General features: G+C 35.9%; 1 protein-coding gene across 1 annotated transcript in view; it reads left to right on the top strand.

Annotated features, from left to right (window-relative positions):
• ZMAT4 (zinc finger matrin-type 4) overlaps window positions 1-20,096 on the top strand; it is a 274,740-nt gene that overhangs the window by 208,079 nt on the left and 46,565 nt on the right. The window contains exon 5 of the mRNA XM_048226301.2: window positions 15,035-15,131. Within this exon, the coding sequence (XP_048082258.1) occupies window positions 15,035-15,131 (97 nt within the window). The remainder of the gene's footprint in view (window positions 1-15,034; window positions 15,132-20,096) is intronic.

The following is a 20,096-nucleotide window of genomic DNA, read 5'->3' on the forward strand; positions in this document are numbered from 1 at the left end:
AAAAGATGTGTATAAATAGCATCTGTAGAGAAGGCAGCTTGCCAGAATAATTTGAATATGCCTCAGAATTCTAAAAAAGAGAATTCTTTCAGAATATTAAATTATTATGACTCTCCCATTCATGAGTTAGGGCTGTATTTTTGTCTAAGACAAAGGATCATCATTATTAAAAATAACGACTGTAATTTACATTTATTGAGCTGTTGTGTTGTTATTCACCTACATTAAGTCTTTTGCTTTTCATATAAACTCTCTAAGGTAGGCCAATAATTATCTCCAGCTTACAGATGAGGGAATGGAGACACCTGAGGTTTAAAAACAAGTATAGATTCAAAGAGGGAAAAATACAGTTTCCAGCCTCCTGAAAATGATCGATGGGTCCATCATTCTTCCATGTCATTTGTTTCCCATATTCTTAGGCTCCAGTATATTTGAGAATTATTGAATCTGTCTTTCCTAGATTTTTCACAATTTTTTTCTTTTTCTATAATCACGTTTCCTCTACCTGTAAGTTGTGCATTTTGCTATTGTCTGTTACATTATAAATCAAACAAGATCAGGCACGTTTCTATAAATAGGTAAGGCTGGACAATGGTATTAAATAGGGAGCTCTCCTGCCATGTGTCCTGGAGAAAAGTCACTTCCTCAAGTCACAGTAGGGCCACATGTGTCAGGGTATCTGCCAGGGGAAGGCAGAGCAGGCAGTTTCATGGTAGCAGTCATTTGAGGCCCACTGACTTCATAAAGCTCTCTCCCAACCCTTCTGGCAAAACCAGAAACTCCACCTTTAAAGTTATTTTCTTTGCGTGTTGAAGACTTTTTAATTTCAAACATCTCTACTAAAGGGCCAGTCCTGCAAGGAAGCAGCATAGAGCCACGACTTAGCACAGAGTTTGTCAGGCTGCCTGCTCAAAGTAAGGTAAAGATCTGACCATAGGAGATGGATGTCTATAAGCAGGCAACAGTGACTAACAAAAGAACTAGAAGGACACCAAAGATTATATTCCTATACCTAACGGCTGTTTTGTGTGTGAATGATAGAGGGAAAGAGCATAATCTCATTTATAAAGTGATTCAAAGGAGATACAGACAATTAGGACACTTGCTGTTCATACTTCACCTTTGAGTCCTTCTTGGGCTAGATCTCTTAGAAATGACCACCAAAGCGTCTCCTGCTTCCTGGGGCCTTTCGATTGACCAGGTGGCTGGTGCAGCTCCAGAGCAAGTATTGCTAAAGAGGGATTTGGACTTCCAGTGGAGGTCTGAAAGAGCTGACAATCACTGTGTCCTCAGCTGATACAGCTAAAAGGTCAATACCATGATTCTTTGACAGCTGTGGCCCTAATAGCCCTACTGACAATTCTTCAGGGAAATCACTGCAGCCTGTGATCCTGAGCCCTTGGGGAGAAATGAGAAATGGTCTGAAGAGGCATCCCTGAAGGACAGAGAGGAAGGGAAGATCTGTGCATCTGTGCTTTCTACACACCTTGCGGGTTACAAATGACTATTTGGCCCTCATTTAACCTGTTGTATAATTTGATGCCATAACCTATAACTTCATGTTAGGAGTATCGTCTAGTTTAGGTGTAATGGAATCGGTAATCAGCAATTGTGATGTAGAAAAAAAATAAATTTTATGAAAACACTTTACATAAAAAAATGGTCCAGCTATTTAGTTGTTTATATCCACAGAGATCAATGGCTGTGGGACTCACAGGAAAAAGCACATTTCGTGTTCTGTGAATTTCCATTTGTATTACATCAACATCCAGACCAGGAAAAAGGTATTTTGCTCATATGTGGTTATTTAATATATTTTTAAAAATCACTTGAGTACAATTCAAATAACAGATTGCTTCAGAGTAGGTTTATTTCTGTTTTCTTAACATTTAATTCAACTCACAAAAATAAAGAAAAACCAGTTCAATCCTTTGGGTATTATCATAATAGTAGTGATAACCTCTAAGGCTAAGGTCAAGGTTGTATGGGGCTGATATGCTCAAAGCATGAAAATGTATCATCTATCCTCTGCCATGTAGAATACATCTAAACCTTCTTACAGTAAAGCAGCTTTTTAAATATTTAGAAAAAACTACTCTGTGCCTTCTGAGTCTTCCCAGTAGGGTGACAATTTTCCAGTCCTTTCTTGGGTCAGGCATCCAACATGGCTGAAATTGTCTTTTAATTACTGAGAATAAATTTATTCCATAGCTTTAGGTTTTGTTCGTTTGGAAATAGCTTTTGAAGATCCAAAGCCATTTGCTTCCTGATTCCATTTTCAAGGCTTTACATATATACTATTTAAGCAGAGAAAGAATTGTTTTAGAAAATGTGTGTTCTTTGTTTAATTGACTGTTTGGTACCCTGCAGTCTATGCCCATAAGCAATGAAATGAATTCAGAAGGCTAAGCATTTAAGCATCCTGTACACGGTAATGACTATAGGATGGAGGAAGAGGCTCTTCTTTAACTGGCACTGCATCAAATCCTGATCTTAGTGAGGTCTCCTTGGCTTAAACTCACAGGGAAGAGATCTTCCATAGTGCAAGTCTAATATTGGACATAAAAGCATTCCTCATGTTATCCTTGTGAGGGGTAGCTTGACAGAATGCAGTGGTTGTCAAACTCTGCTCTACAGAGCCCACACAGTCCCTTACTTATGGTACTCTAAGTGCTTTGCTTGGAGTGTGATGGGAAACCAACTGGCGTTTGAGCCCCCTAACCAGTATTTCAACTAAAGCAGCTATGCTTTGTCTATTTTACATATTAGTTTCAAATTAAGGGGGTGTTTGTTTGTTTGTTTTTAAGAAACAGGATTCTTGTACTTTCCTTCTCTCACTCCCATTTTTCTAATAAAAGCTCTAATGTAGTTATTAAGGTCACTAGCTTTGAAATCAGAAATAGGTGGACTCAGATCTAGCTTTTCCACTTGCTAGTTCCATGATCTTAAATGTCTTAAGACCATGGTTTTCTCACCTGTAAAATGGGCTAATAACAATTACTAAATTATTAAATATGATAATAGTGACTCCTTCACTCTTCTAGAAAAGCTTTCTTCCTTCTGCTTCCTCAATATCACTTCTATCAGTTAGGATTTGATCAGAGGAGTACAAGAACCATGAATGGTATAGAGTAAGGAACTCATTATAAGGATCAGACTTTATGTAATTATAGGAAGTGGTGAGTCAGTGTACATAATGCTGTTTCTTCTGCATCTAGTGCTGGACCTGAAGTCAGCAGGGTTAGCAGCCAGGAAGGAAAAATGGTTGTGAGGTAGGGAAGAGCAAAGATAAACTACTCATGAGGGAAAACTGGAGCTGAAGACTGTGTCTGAGTATTGGTGCTCCAACTTCAAGGATATGGGTGACCTTGCACCGGGTTCCCACACCCACATCTGGCCCTGGATTCAGCAACACCAAAAGTAGGGATCCAGTGGGAACAGGGGATATCCATGGACCTGGTTCCTACCCTGTGCATCAGAGTAACATCAAGAAGTTCTAACTTCTATATTCTCTTCCCTTTACCTATACCATCTCCATAGATGATCCAACTATTCCTATGGTTTTAACTACCACCTACATTTTGATGACTTCCTGGTTTACCAAAATATTCCTTAGCCTGAATTTTCTATGATTTATGTTAAGGTGCTAGAGCTGGAATGACACAGACATCGAAAGCCTGCCACTAGCACTCTACCCCTCGCCAATAAGAGACTTGGCTAACAGATGATGGTGATCTTTCTTTATCATCTAAAAGGAGGACTCATAATCTTTTCATAGCACTCTGGCAGCCACTACCAACCAATCAGAATTGATATATGAGCTGCATTATATTTGCTATCCCTAGAGGATTAGGTAGAATTAATTGAGATGGAGCTTAATGGGGATAAGCAAGAACAATAATCAAATATAAAATTAGAGGAAATGAAAATTTGGCTTAGCATAAACCTGTGTGGAAAAGACTTAGAATTGATTGACAGTAGGTTCAATATAAGTACGTATTTCAGTGGGTCATTGTCGCCATACACACACACACACACACACACACACACACACACACAGCTTTAAAAGCATTGTTAGAATTAATGGTGTACAAGGGCTGTGACCGTCCCGCTATATGTTGTATACTGACAAAACCACACTAGAGACTTGACCTTCAGTTTGAGGGTTATAGCATAAGAATGCCATCAACAAACAGGAAATGCCATTCAAAAGGTAATGGTAGAGATCATGCAGGGAACTTGAACCTATGTAATAATGAAAAACATTGTCAAAGTGTCAATAGACGTTCAGCCTGGTAAACAGAACCTTAGGGGACAAGATAATTTTCCTCAAGAATGTAATGTATTTGAAGAGATGGTAATAAAATTGTGCACAAAGCAGAACTGAGGCCAGTGGCTGAAGTCAGCCATATTTAAAAAAGAACACCTCCAAGTGCAAGCTGATACAAACAACTCTGCTTGTAAAAAACTTCATGCATCCACCATGGGGTTTTGGACCATACCAATGGTTTCTCCAGAACTTGCACCTTGGGGAGCTTTAGATAATGTAGTTTTTAGGTTCCTCTCTGGATTTATTGAATCACAGTCACCCGTAATTTGTGTTAACAACTTGCACTAGATTCTCTAGAGGCCAGTGTGAGGACCACTGGACTAGATAAGCCCTAAAGAGCCTTTTGTATTTCTGTGACTTCATTCCTAGTCACCTGTTACAGGAGGCAGAATGCGTAATTGTTAGGAGCTTGACTCCTGAGCAGAATGCGTGGGTTCAAAATCCAGCTGTGTCTCCAACCAGCTCTCTGATTTTGAGTAAGTCTCTGTACCTCAATTTCCTCATCTGTTAAATCAGGATAATGGTAGTGTCTGCTCATAGGGTGTTGCAAAGGGTAAATGGCTAAAGTGAGCACAATGGTGCTTATGTATGGCATATATAATGTAAGTATTGCTACTATTTTTTATACTGGAAGATGACAAATCCATTTAGAGGACCATTTGATTAATGAATGTGTAAGAAGTAGGGAAGAAAGAAATAATTCAAAACCAAATGCCTTATTTTTTTTTACTTTTATATTATTAATCATCTTTCAAAATGGTCCCAGCTTTAGTAAGCCCTGAATACGGAACATATGGAAATATTTCTTGGCGTGTTACAAGGTTATCAAAGCATATACAGGAAAATGAAATTTACTTTCTAGTAATGTAAAACAATAGAATGTGTAGTGTATAAATGAGGAGGAACAGAAACTGGCAAAACTTGAGTCTCTAGTTTGCTGAGGTTTTTGTGTAGAACTACATCTATTAACTTTTCTTAATAAAATGAAATATGAGGATCTTGGGTATACGATCTGATGAATTTTGGTCAATGAATATACCCTGTAACTACCATCCCAATCAGGTACTTTTCTCTGGAAAATTTTCTTGTGCCCCTTCCAGTCAATCCACTCGCCAAAGACAACATTGTTCTGAATTCTGCTATTATTAGAGAATAGCTTTGCTGTTGTTAAGCTTTATAAGGGGTTGAAGTCACACAGTATGTGCTCCTTTGTGTCTGATTTCTTTACCTACATGAGACTCATTGATGTTGTTGCATAAATTAGGGTTTTTTTTTTTCATTTTATTTTGGTTTTTTGGTTTCTAGGTATTATTCCATTGTATGAATATATTGTAATTTAATTATCAATTTGTGTTGATGAATGTTAGATTGTTTTGAGATTTTGGCTATTAGACATAAAACTGCCATAAACATTCTTGTACAAGTCTTCTTTTTTTTTATACTAAGTTTTTGTGTCTCTGGGTTAAATAGTCTAGGAATAGAATTTCTGAGTCTTAGGGTAAATATCTAATTAACTTTATAAGAAACTGACAGCTTTCCCAGTAGTTTTACCATTTTTGCAACCTCCTCCAGAGGTATGAGAATTCCCATTGTTCTATATGGGCATTTACATTTGGTGGTGTTTTATCTGATGTCAGCATTTGTAGTGGGCACGTGATAGTATTTAATGGTTCTTTTGATTTTTATTTCCCTGGTGACGAATGATGTTGAGCACCTTTTCATGTGCTTATTGATCATTTTTATATCTTCTTTTATGACTAATCTGATCAAGTATTCTGTCCTTTGAAAAATTGGGTTGTATATCTTTTTATTATTGACATGTGTGTAGGCGTTAATTACGTATTCCAGACACAAGTGCTGTATGAGATGTAGGCATTAGAAATTTTTTTTTTCTCTAGGATGTGGCTCCCCTTTTTGTTTTCTTTATGGTGACTTTTTATAAATAGAAGCTTCCATTTTTTGTAAAATCCATTTTATCATTCTTTTTATGTTTAATGTGTTTTGTTCCCTAGGAAATCTGTGCCTATGCCAAGTTCATAAAGCTCTTCTATATTTTCCTAGAAGCTTTATAGTTTAAGCTTTTGCATTGAAATCTACAATTAATGTCAATTTTAATGTGTGCTGTGAGGCAGAGATTGATGTCCATCTTTTTGTTTCATACATTTATCTGGTTGTTTTAGCACTGTTTGTTGAAAAAGCCTTCTTTTCCCCATCAAATTGCCTTGACACCGTTATTGAAAATCAATGAAAGTGGTCAAAAGGTACAAATTTCTAGTTATATAATAAATAACTACTAGGGATGTAATGTACAACATGATGACTATAGTTAGCACTGCTACACGGTATTTTTGAAAGTGGCTAAAAAGGCAGATCCTGAAAGTTCTCATAATTAGAAAAATCTATTTTTTTCCTTTTTCTTTTCTTCAACTTTTTAATCTATGTGAGAGGATGGATATTGTCAAGTCATTATGGGGTACACCTTAAACTTCTACAAGGATGTATGTCAATTATATTTCAATAAAACTGGAAAAAATATCAATTGACCCTTTTGTGCACACCTAGTTCTGGACTCTCTATTGCATTCCATTGATAGAATTTATCCATCCTGATGCTAATGCAACACCATTATGATTATATCAACTTCTGTAGTAAATCTTGAAATCCTCAAGTGAGAGTCCCCCAAATTTTCTTGTTTCAAATTGTTTTGGCCATTTTAGATACTTAGATTTGCACACAAATTTTAGAATCCACTTGTCTGTTTCTATAAAAAGCCTGTTGAAATTCTGATCAAGTTTGCATTGAATCTACAGAACTGTTATCTTAACAGTAATGATTCTTTTGGTTCATGAATATGGTGTATTCTGTCCTTATTTAGATCCTAGCTCTTAATTTCTCTCAACAATGTTTTGTAGTTCTCAGTCTTGTACAGCTTTTGCTAAATTTATTCCTTTTATTCTTAAGTGTTTTAAAATATTTTTGATACTATTATAATGATATTTTTCATTTTTATTTTCCAGTTGTTTGAAGCTATTTTAAGAACACAATTTTTTTTGCTACTGCCTTTGTGTATGGTGACCTTTTTAAACTCACTTATTCTAGTAGTTATTTTGTAGTCCCTTAGGATCTTCTATATAAACAATCATATCTTCTATGAATAAAGATATTTTTACTTCTTCATTTCCAAATCTGCGGGCCTTTCACTCTTTCTTTCTTTCTTTCTTTCTTTCTTTCTTTCTTTCTTCTTTCTTTCTTCCATTGCACTGCCTAGAATCTCTGGTGCAAGGTGTATACAAATGACAAGAGTGATATTCTTGGCTTTTTTCTGATTTTAGAAACTTCAATATTTCACCATGTAATATATTAACTGTAGGTTTTTGATAGATGCTCTTTATTAAATTAAGAAAGGTCTTTTCTACTGTGCTCAGAATTTTGATTATTAATGGATATCAAAATTTATCAAATGCTCTTTTCTGCATCTATTAAGACTGTATTATTTTCTCATTTCATGTGTCAATGTAGTGAATTATATTATTTGATTTTAAAATTTGAAACCACAACTTCCTGGAATAAACAAACTTGGTTATGATGGAACTAATATGTGTACATGCATACACACACATCTACATCTGTTATATGTTTCAATTTTAAGGGATTTTTTTGGTCATATTCATGACAAATATTGGTTTGCAATTTTATTGTCTTTTAGAGTCTATCAACATTTTTATTGGTGTTATGTTGGCTCTAAAATAAGTATGGGAATATTTTTTCCTCTGTTCACGAAAAGAGTTTGTGTAAATTGATATTATGCAATCATGTAATGCTTGATAGACTTGTTCAAGGAACTTTCTGGTTCTAGAGCTTTTTTTGAGGGAAAATTTTGAATAAGAAATTCAATTTCATTAGTAGATAAATAAATGGCAATCCCGATTTTCTATTTCATCATGTGTTAGCTTTGTTAAATTGAATTTTTAAAGACATTTGTCCATCTCATATACTTTGTCAGATTTACTGCCATAACATTGTTCATGATATTATTTCTTTTATTATCCTTTTAAAATGCCTGTAGGACCCGTATTAATAACAATTCTTTTATTTTCATAATTTATGTTCCTTGTTTTTTATAACCTCCAACAGATTAATACATGCATTAATACTTTCTAAAAAGCAGATTTGGGTTTTGTTATTTTTTGTTATTTTTCTGTAATTTGTTTCTATTTTATTGATTTCTTCCCTTTATTATTTCTTTTCTTCTACTTGGTATTGGTTTAATGTTCTTGTTTTTTTCTAGTTTCATAGGATTTAAACTTTGACCATTAATTTTGAGTCTCTCTTCCCTTCTGTTATGGAGCCATATACATTTCACTCTAAAAACTGATTAAAGACTGATTAACTGATTAATATGTAATATGGTCATTATCATTCAGTTCAAACTATTTCCTAATTTCCATTTGGATTTTTTTTATCACAGGTTGTTTAAGTATTTTAGCTCTTTTTAGAAATATTACCATTATTTATTTATTTCAATTGCAGTCAAAGAAACCACTCTACAAAATATAATTACTTGAAATTTAGTACAATTTTTAATGGCTCATCATATTCCTTTAGTTTACTTCCTATATATGCTTGAAAAGTTTGTATATTCTGCAATTGTTGAGTGCAGTGTTCTATAAATACCCATTCGTACAAAATGGTTGATAATTTTATTTAGATCTTTTAAACTTTACTGAGTTTTTTTGTCTTATTGCTTTATCAACTACTGAGAGAGTAGTGTCAAAATCTCCTGTTATTATGGACTTGCCTATTTTTTTCATCTATTTCTACCAGTTCTTGTCTCATGTATTCATAAGCCTTATTATTAGCTAAATTTCACTTAAATTGTTAGGTTCTCCTGATGAATTTCTCACTTTATCATTATAAAACATCCTTTTTATATCTGCAATATTTCTTATCTTGAAATCTGTTTGCCTGATATTAATATGGCAGCTCCACTTTGTATGCTTATTGCTCTCATGGTATGTCTTTTTTCTATCCCTTTACTCTTAGCCTATAAGTGTACAAAATATACCTCTGGAGACAGTATATATTTAAATCTTGCTTTTTATCTAGACTGACAATTTCTCTCTTTTAAATGTTTGGTCCATTTACATATAATATAATTATTAATATGGTTGAATTTAACTGAACCATTTGCCATTTATTTTCTATTTTTTTCCATCTGTTTTCTATTTTCCTATTCTTTTTCTGCCTTCTTTTTGGTTAATCAAATATATTTTTTTTATTATCCTATGTAATTTTTTCATAGGCTCTTTAGCTTTGTATCTTTGTATTTGTTTCTAGGGGATTTTATAATTTAATACTCATCCTTGAATGACCACTGTCTATTTATAACTAATATTTACCATTTTATGTAAAAGATAATCTTTTAACAGTATTGTTCTACTCCTATCCATTCTTGTGCTATTGTTATCATATATTTAACACGTACATACACATTAGAAACACCATAATACACAATATAATGGTATAGTTTTTTAAATTGTTTTCTCTCTTCAAATAAATTTAGAGAAATAAAAAAGATAGATGTCCACATATTAATCATTTATCATATTCTTCATTTTTTCCTGTAGATCTGAGTTTGTATCTGGTGCCATTTGCCTTCCACCTGAAGAGCCTTAAAAGCGTTTCTGTGATGTAGGTCTGCTGACAAACTACTCTCTTAGTTTTTGTTTATTGAAAATGTTTTTATTTCACTTTCAATTTTGAAGGATATTTTTGCAGAATATAGAATTCTGGGTTGGCAGTTGCTTTGTTTTGTTTGTTTGTTGAACAGTCCTAGCCCATTTCCATTCCTGGCCCTCTCTGCTTACTATTCACTCCCCCTGGACAACTCTCTAACCAGTTTTTTACATCACAGCCTAAATCTCATCCCTCTGGTTTCATTTCACACTTCTCAGAGAACTCTGTTGACCATACTGTCCAAAATCACCCTTCCTCCCCATTTCTCTCTCATTATCCTGTATATATCCTGAGTGACATCTTCACAACCTGTAATAATGTGCTTATTTGTTTACTTGCTTCTTGTCTTTGAACCTGACTAGCTACATAAAAAATTATTTGGTCTGTTTTATTCTCTCCTACATTCTTGGCATTCAGCAAAATTAGCTGGCATTGTAATAAAGGTGCAATGATGTTTCAGTAATGTAAAATGGATACAAGTGAAGTTGCAGGGGCACCTAAAGTCTGGCTTTGTGAGACTTGAAAAGACACATTGAGTAGTCCCATACTGCTAAACACTCCAGGACCATCTGTTTTACACACTGTGCTAAGAATACAAATGCAAAAGTGATGCATCTTCAAGAAGCTTTCCCAGATTTTCTGTGTTAGAAACAATCTCCCCCTCTATTCCCATACATTCCACTCCTCCTGACTGTGGTACTTTTTATGATCTACCTTGCACTGTTGCTGTTTTTATATATGCCTTCTCTCTCCAACTGGACTGCCAGATCCTTGCAGCAGTGACTATATTTTCCAACACATAACAGCAATCCTGCAGAAATAACCTTTAGGTATGCTAAGGTTTCAGGATACTCTTAATATCATATTGCACTGAAAATGAGTTGAATAAGGAAGTTAGCATTTTTGTTTAATAAGAACCTCTAGTTCTCTGAGGAAAAAGGAGCTGTATAATTCCAAACTAATTAGGATTTCAACTGAGCATTAATAAAGGCCTAACTTCCCACCAAGGACACTGTGTCATGTGTGGGGGAGGACTCCTCTGCCCCTTCTCTGCCTTTGTTCTTGTTTATACCCACTGCCTTTCTAGTTTATGCTTCCTGTAGTTTACATCGTAATAAAGTGCCAGATATTTCCTGCCCACGCCTCTGTTGGGCTGCAAAGTATGAGAACTGTAATGAAAAGCACAGATCAGAATATTTTAGATTCGTTGGTGATCTTAAAAATGCCCATTTTTAAAACATAAATATTTATGTCTGTTGCCAAGGTGAACCTCCATTTGTTATGAGGCGAACTTTGATTAGTCTGTAGTCTGAGGAGGACCCATATAAATAGTAGTTACCTTTTATTATGACAGCATTGATGGAAAACCCAGGGAGCAAGGCCTGAAGCTGGTTTTCGTATTCTGATTCCATGCATAAAAGAAGGAATGGACCAGCCCTGCAGAAGCATTCAAACAGCTCACATGCTGGTTGTGATAACTTATATTCTCTGGGTTTATGGACTACAGTCATCTTTCTGAGTCATGCACACCTGTGAAATGGAAAGTGATGTAAACACAGCTCTTCTCTATGGCATAGCTTTCTTTTCTCTCTCCTCTCTTCTCCTCTCCTCTCCTCTCCTCTCCTCTCCTCTCCTCTCCTCTCCCCACCTCTCCTCACCTCTCCTCTTCTTCTCTTCTCTTCTCTTCTCTTCTCTTCTCTTCTCTTCTCTTCTCTTCTCTTCTTTCTCTTCCCTTCCCTTCCCTTCCCTTCCCTTCCCTTCCCTTCCCTTCTCTTCTTTTTCTTAAGACCCAGAATTGTTCTAACAAATGCAAGTAACCAAAAAGGGTATGAGTGCATGGGCCAGTTTCAGTTCTTTTTAAGGTGTAAGTGTATTTGTGCATGTGTGTGGTATGGTTTGGGTTACAGGTCTGAAACTTCTTATAGATTCCCAGGCCCAATGCAAAACTTATAGAATCATAATCTCTGGAAGCTGTGGCTGGGAATCTGCATTTCAGCATGATTGCTAGAGCGTGCATCCACACTCGGAAGTTTGGGAATCATTGCTTGAAGTAATAGAGAGTTAACGGCTATCTGTTGCATCTCTGTGCTGTCAACCTGTGCTGGGAAAGTTTTCAGTTCCTTAGACGGATTCCCAAGAAGATTCCAGAGATCCGTGGTTTTATTGTTTTTTTTTTTCCCATAACTGAATTGACTCTAACTTGAAAAATTAGGTAAGTCAGTGTCCAATTATGTAATTGAAACTGAATCAAAAACAAGTTAGTCCTCACACTGGCCAGCCCAGTTTATCATAGGACACGAAAAACAGGTTTCTCTGAAACATGAATGGGGTCCCTACGAACTTGAAAGGCTCCAGGAAGTTCTGCTGTTTGTCACGTTATTGATGATGTTGCAACATTCTGTCAGTAGGACTCGTAGGACGTAATCAGAAAGCAACGTTATTCTTGCCCACCCCCGCGCCCTTTCAAACCATCTCTGTGGGGTGAATTTTTTACTACTCCTTGGATAAAAACTAGGGTGAGTTTCATGAATTTTTACTCACTTTTAAGCTGAAAAGAGTTCTTTACTCCCATTCCTAGATACATAAAAGTACTTTGTCATTAATTGATCTATCCAGGATAGAAAAATAATTTTTAAATATCTCCAAACTTTATTAAAAGTTAGTTTTTTTCCCCTCCCTTAGATTAGATCTACTTGGGCTGCCTATTTGCTGTGGGAAAAAAGAGTTCAGTAGGCTCCTCTCTTTTTCTCTGCCCAGGGCTCTTGCTTTTCTTCTAAGGTTTTGCTTTTATCCCTTTAGCTCAGAAGGTTGCCTCAGGTTCCTCCAAGGCTGATGGATGCAAGGTTTCATGTTATAGTGGCAAGGGAGATAAAAGTTGACTTGATAGATAAACATACAAAGCTGGCATAGATGCTGCCAGATCTGGCAGTGGCTGCAAACTGACTCTTCTTTTCATGGGGTGATTTCATGGCTTTTCAGGAACTCAGCATTACTTGATGTGGGCTAAGCATTTCCTCTGGGATCACTTTAAGTCTCTAGATACCCAACTGAATACTTTTAACATCTTTCTGCCGAGGTCTGATGCCCTCAATTCCGATATCCAAAACATTGTCAAACCGGCTCTCCTCATACACAGGACACACGTGGGTCTGTGGGAAGCTGTCATGTATCTTTTACTCTGACAAGCTGTGAGAATACATGCCAATCCTGCCACCTTTCTTGCTTTGCCATCAAAGTTGCTAACAAACCACAGACTCCAGCATTTCGAATCTTGCAGGGGGTATAAAGAGTACAGTACATGACTTTCCAAGTGCAAGGAGGCACTTCTGAAGATCTTTAGGGAGTTAGTTCCACTGAAGTCTTTTCCTATAGGTTTGAGGTGAGAGTGAAGGACACCCGCAATTCACATGGAGGAAGGTAAGTAAAACAGTACAATACGACTCCTTTAAGAAATCTTCTACCTATTTCTTTCATTCTTCTCCAACCTCTTTTAGACTGGTTGTGGGTGGTCAGCTTGGGATTAGAAATTGGTTCTTGACTATTTCCTTTGGATGTTTTGAACTGGGACTTTGATACTTCACTTTAGTAATGTGGTTATAGGGCTTCAACTTAGGGCTTCATCTGTGACATTGAGGAAAAAATTAATTCCATTTTAATATCACTTTGAAATCATAATAGTAGCTAATTTATGTTGATCACTTGTTATCTACCAGATACTCTTTCATACATGCTTTATCTCACTCAGTCCTTCCCACAATCCTTTAAGGAAAGAGAAGTCCAGAGAAGTCAACTAATTTGTATAAAGTTACCCAGGCCGCAGGTTACACAATTCTACTGAAACTGTGCTTTATTTTCCTTTTAGAAAAATGAGAATGATTTTGTCTCTTAGAAAGGTGATATGCATTATCAGGGGGAAAATGCTATAGCTGTTTATAATTCTGGCTTTACAATGGTAAGACATAGAATGTTGGAGCAAAATTAATAACAACTGTCACTTGATAAGCATTTTAATATATTTTATTTGCCTAATTCTCGCAGCAACCTTGTGATGTGAATGGCTTTGTCTTCATGTTGAGGCCAGGAAGAAATTGCATGATTTCCCCTAGATCATACAACCAGGAATGATTGGAGCCAAGATTTAAATTCAAACTTTCAGATCATGATTCACAGTTTACTTTTCTCTCTAGTCTGATGGGACACACTAACAGAAGGAATGTGTTTCATGTGGGTCTCTGAGCTGTGGCAAATGTTTAAAGTTTGGTTATAGCTACTTTCTAACACATTTGAGTCTAGATGAATCAATATGATAAAGAAGTCAACGTTTTTACTAAACTCCTTGAAAGCAAAGAGCATCTTATTCATCTTGGAATCCCTAGTGCCTGGTCCAAAGTTGATACTTTATTAATGAATGAATTGAATGAATTAAATTGATAAACAAATTAATGAATAACTTTCTTTTAAACTCTTTGGTGGAAAGCAAGCTTTTATGTAAATTAGATTATTATCCATCTCTTGGGTATTTACATTTTATAAGATGATCCTGGAAGAATTCAAATGAATAAGGTCTAAAGTTGAATTTGTGATTTTGCCATTGGAATAGTGTTGAAAGAATAATTGAGATGGAGTTTTTCTCTGGAGTCTCAAATTTCATTGCAGATATGACAGTATACTATGTCTATATGCCTTAAGGAAAAAGTAGAATTGTCTTTGCTTGGGTAACAAAATGTCCAGAAATATTGTATCTCAAGGAAGCATGTTCTAATAATTTTAGGCATCCAGAAATGGAGCAGCCAGCTTCTAACTTCTACTAAGAAGGTGTTGGTTGGGCTCTGTAATTAGGATTGAAGTGTTAGTGGGGTAGACCAGATGCCCTGTTACATACTTTGTTCTAAACTTTTAGAGATTCTGGTATTCATTCAGGTAGCGATGGCAAGGATGCAGCTAATCAAGTCTGTCTGTTGTCCACAGGTCTGAGGCGCAATTACAGATGTACCATCTGCAGTGTCTCTCTCAACTCCATAGAACAGTATCATGCCCACCTGAAAGGATCTAAACACCAGACCAAGTAGGTACTTTCATGCTTTCATCCTTCAGTCCTTTTGTATATAATTTATAACATGGTGGGGAGAAAAAAGGCTAAACATTTTACTTACTTCAAAATAAGTCAATGGAAACGACATCTCTTTATCTCCAAAGTTCACCTGATATTTATGCTAGAACCTCTGGGGTCTGTCTAGCACAACTTAAAGAATGGCTTCTCCTTTTTTGGCACAAGTAATACAGTGTCTTTTGTTTGTTTGTTTTCATTCTTTAATTTTTTCAAGAACAGTTCAGCACGTTTTCACAAACTTGGGGAAACTTGTAGATCTATACTGAGTGTTTTTAAATAAACAATGTTATCTCTGTTTGGAGGATGTGCCAGACTTCAGTGTTGTGAAGTTAAATTCTGTGAATGTCTTCTGCCACTTAACATTTCTGGGTGAATATTGTTGATTAGTATAGAAACCTAACAAATCCCCTGGTATATTAAGTTATTCACATGTGTAGCAATTTCCAATTAAATGGCAGCTTGTTCTACCCCCCCGCCCCCCGCAATTCTCATAATTTTAAACCAGAAAATGTTATCAGGCATAATTTCAACTATATTTATACTGTGCATCTTTTTAAAAAAAATCAGTGATGTTAGCTTTGTAAGTATTTAAAAAATAGCTGCTAGGATTACTAATAAAATCTAATAAAATAGGAAAAAAACAAAGAATATCTCAAAAATATATAATCTTCCTGGGTATAATTTTTTAATTTCTCTCATATTCATTAGCAGAATCATTCAACAGATTTGGCAATATCAAGGTCTCATGAATAATGAATGATTCAGTCAACAAACATTTATTGAGCACCCACTACGTGTGAGACTCCGAGGTGTGCCCTCGGGAAGAAAAGATGAATTGAATGAGGCCTTCTTCTTGTGGAGCTCCCTTCCAGGCTGGGGAAACAGCCATGTGAACACAGGGATTGTTCTCTAATACCATAATGTGTACACCCAGATCTTTGAGTACCCAGGAGGGAGCAACCAGGGCAAGACTGACAGGGACATCTGTACAGAGCCTGAGCACATGAATGAGGTCGCGGTCTGATTTTGCTCACCTTCTTAATAACCATGGTGACTAGTACAGCACTAGATACATATGAAGGGCTTCATAAACATTTTTTTTTTAAGATTTTATTTATTTATTCGACAGAGATAGAGACAGCCAGCGAGAGAGGGAACACAAGCAGGGGGAGTGGGAGAGGAAGAAGCAGGCTCATAGCAGAGGAGCCTGATGTGGGGCTCAATCCCAGAACGCCAGGATCACGCCCTGAGCCGAAGGCAGATGCTTAACCGCTGTGCCACCCAGGCGCCCCTTCATAAACATTTTTGATTGAATGAATGTGTGATTTTAAAAGATAAGTAACAATTTTCCAGGCAGGGATATGAGGAAGGTGCATTCCAGGCAAGGACATTTTTTTGCAAAGATATTATAAAGATGTAGGTCACAGGTGTCTGGAGTAGGTGAGGAAATTTAAGCCCAGGATTAATTATGGACTCTCAGACTTTCCTCAATTTGTGCTGTCTCATGAGTCAAAGCCGCTTTCATGACTTGCTTTGCTCTGATCCACCCCCAGAGGATTTGATCAAGGTAATTCTTCAAAAAAAGATTTATCTCTGATTCGTAATGGAGTACCTAGAGCACTTGTATTGAATACTGGACACTGCGGCTCCCACCCCAGTCTATCCATTGTGTCTCTAACTAGCATGTTGTAAGACGCACCAAATGTGTTCTAATCCACATGCATCTGATGGACACAGAGATATATCACAAGGCTGCAACAATAAATGATAATCTTTTAGGGACATGCATTTATTGCTCTTAATAAATAGAAAATGGTAGACAATAGTGACTTTAAGTGGCACAAATTCTGTAAGTAAATAATGCAAATAGTATCTCCAGCTTCAGGAAAGTATCTATTTCTCTATGTGTACAGGAATTTTCACATCCATCATCTCATTTACTTCCATGAACTACCTTCAGATAAACGTCATTAACCTATTATTTTATACAAGAACATGAAAGCTAAGAGAGACCAAATAACTTACTGAACATCACCTTGCCAAAAATGGCAGAACGAGGATTGAACCTAGCGGTGTCTGACTCATGCTTCTACTTATCCCATCTCTCTGAGTTACCACAGACAGGCCTGGAATGGAGGACTGCCAATAGAGTACAATGATGAATTTTGAAAAAGAGAGCATTACTTTCCAGGTGGCTTTAATAAATATTTGTTACTTGAGAAAAGTGCATCTCCTACCATGCTGCCTTCTTTCCAGAAAAAAGACACTGTCTCTACCTCAAAAGCACAAGGTTGCTCTCCTAAAGAGTGAAATGAGGGAAACATGAAGAAACTAATTGCAAAAGCCCTGTCCTACATGATTATTTCATCTGCCCTTATAGCTAATGGATACTGTGTGTGTGTGTGTGTCTGTGTGTGTGTGTGTGTCTGTGTGTGTGTCTGTGTGTTTCTAAAACAGATTGTTCCATAATTTTCTTGTAATCCCCTTGTCAGGTTTGGTATCAACTTTATGCTGCTCTCATTAAACAAGTTGAGAGGTTTTCCCTCTATTTCTAATCCCTCAATGAGTTTGTGGTAAACTGCTATTACTTCTTATTTAAATATTAGGAAGAATTCATTGAGAAGTCATGGAGATTATACTGTAGGAATATTTTTATTAAAAATTTAGTTTCTTTAAAGAAACACTGCTCGTATTTTCTATTTCTTCTTGTATCAGTTTTAAATTAGTTATTTTTCAACGACTTTGCCATTTTATCTACATTTTTAAACGTATTGATATAAATTTGTTCATGATATCTCCTAATTTTATTTATAATTGTCTGTGGAATATTTTTCATTCCTAATATTGTTTATTTGTCTCTTCTTTTTTAAAAAATTTGTGATAATTTTTGTTAGATTTTATCAATCCTTATTAGTCTTTTCGATGAATGAATGTTGGGGTTTGTTGATTTTCTCTGGGTATTGTTCTTTTCTGCCATTTAAAAAATTCTTTTCTTTCTACCCCCTGTGGTTTTAATTTGTATTTCCCTTAGCTTCCTCTTGGAAAGTGTAGGTCATCAATTTTCCAGTGTTTCCTTTCTTCTAATATATGCATTTAAAGCTCTCAGTGTTCCTCAACAGATTGTTTTAGCTAAAATCCACAAGTTATTTTTTGTATCCTAGAGGTTTTAGTATGTAGTATTTTTTATTATTATTTATTTCAACTTATTTTCTGATTCTTACTGTAATCTCTTCTTTTACTCATGATTATTTAGAAGGGCTTTGCTTACAACCTAATATGTAGGGGATTTTTCTATTTATATTTTGGAGTTTAATTTGTACCTGGGTTCCACTGTGGTCAGAGGACATAATCTAAATGATTTCTCCTGAAATTTGTGCAGACTTGTTCTATGCCCAAGGCAAATGTTCAATTTTGGTAAAACTTCATGTTCCCTTGAAAAGAAAGTGCCTTTTTCAGTAATTGGGTAAATGATTCTTTATATCAATTAGGTGAAGTTTTTTAATCTTGTTCAATCTTCTACATCCATACTGATTTTTTGTCTGCTTATTACATTCATGAGAAACAGAGGGACTTAAAAACTTCTGACTATAAGTATGGATTTGCCTATGTGTCCTTTTAATTCTATTTCTTTTCTTTATATATTTAAAGGTACACTATTAGATGCTTACAAATTTAAGAATTTTTCAAAATATTCCTATTGAATTGGCCCTTTTTATCACCTTTTGTCACCATGAAATGTCCTTTGTTATTAGTAATATTTTCCTTAAAGTATACTAACATCTGCTCTCCCCATCTCTTCACAGCTTTCAAAGTTTCCCTTTAAATTTTATCCAGCTTTTATTTTTTTCTCAAGTGAAAGGTTAGTACAATATCAGAGCTGGAATTGGAAGTCAGCCAGATGGTTCTTAAGGACTCTAATCTGAGAGATTAAATCAACATAAGTATTAAGATGTCAGTAATTTTCAAGGTCTCATATTTATATTTTTAGTAATAACTTCTAGAGAGGTGTTGAGATGAGAGATTATTAATTTGTATAGTGGAAAGAGCACTGAATTTTGAGTCAGGAGATTTTATTTCTAGTGCAAATATGCCTCTGAGTGACCGGGGGCAGTGACAAATCTTCTTTAGGTTTCAATTCCCTTGTAGATAAGTGCTTAGTGATGACAAGAACATGACAGGTATGTGTCCACTTTCCATACCTTGCTCATGATCCTTGTATTCTTTCCTGCTAATCCTGAATTCAGCCTTCACATTCTTCTCAACACGGGTCCCCAGTCAACCTTTACCGTTATTTGCAGCTAGCAATGTTCCTCCAAAATTATGTCCACAAAATTATGTCCAGAAGCTCAGAATGCGAACTTTTTTTGTAAATAGGGTCTTTGCAAATGTAAATAGTTAAGAATCTCAAGACAAAATCATTCTGGATTTAAGGTGGGTCTTAAATCCAATGCATAGTGTCTTTATGAAAGGAAGGAAAGGGATCTTGGGACACACTGAGAAGCAGGCCATGTGAAAACAGAGGCAGAGACTGGGATTATCTCTACAAGCCAGGGACACCAGGAGCCAGCAGGGGCTGGAAGTAACAGGTTCTCTTCCAGAGCTTTTGGAAGGAGCTGCTGACACCTTGATTTCAGACCTCTGTCCTCTAGAACTGAGAATAGATTTCTATTGTTTTAAGCCATCCAGTTTGTGGTACTTTATTTTAGGGTAGCCCTAGAAAATGAATACATTGTGAAACCTACTTACTTTGTTCCACAAGTATCCCTTAGTCGTATTTTTCTGGGCACCTTCTTCCTTGTCTATGCCAATAATGGTGATGATGATGACGATGACGATGATGATGGTGGATACGGCAAGAGTGCCACCACTGTTAACTGAAGTGAATCTTCTGTGCAACTGGGGTATAGCAACAAATTAAAA

This window comes from Ursus arctos, unplaced genomic scaffold (genome assembly GCF_023065955.2).
Source record: "Ursus arctos isolate Adak ecotype North America unplaced genomic scaffold, UrsArc2.0 scaffold_27, whole genome shotgun sequence".
Classification (NCBI taxonomy): Eukaryota; Metazoa; Chordata; class Mammalia; order Carnivora; family Ursidae; genus Ursus; species Ursus arctos.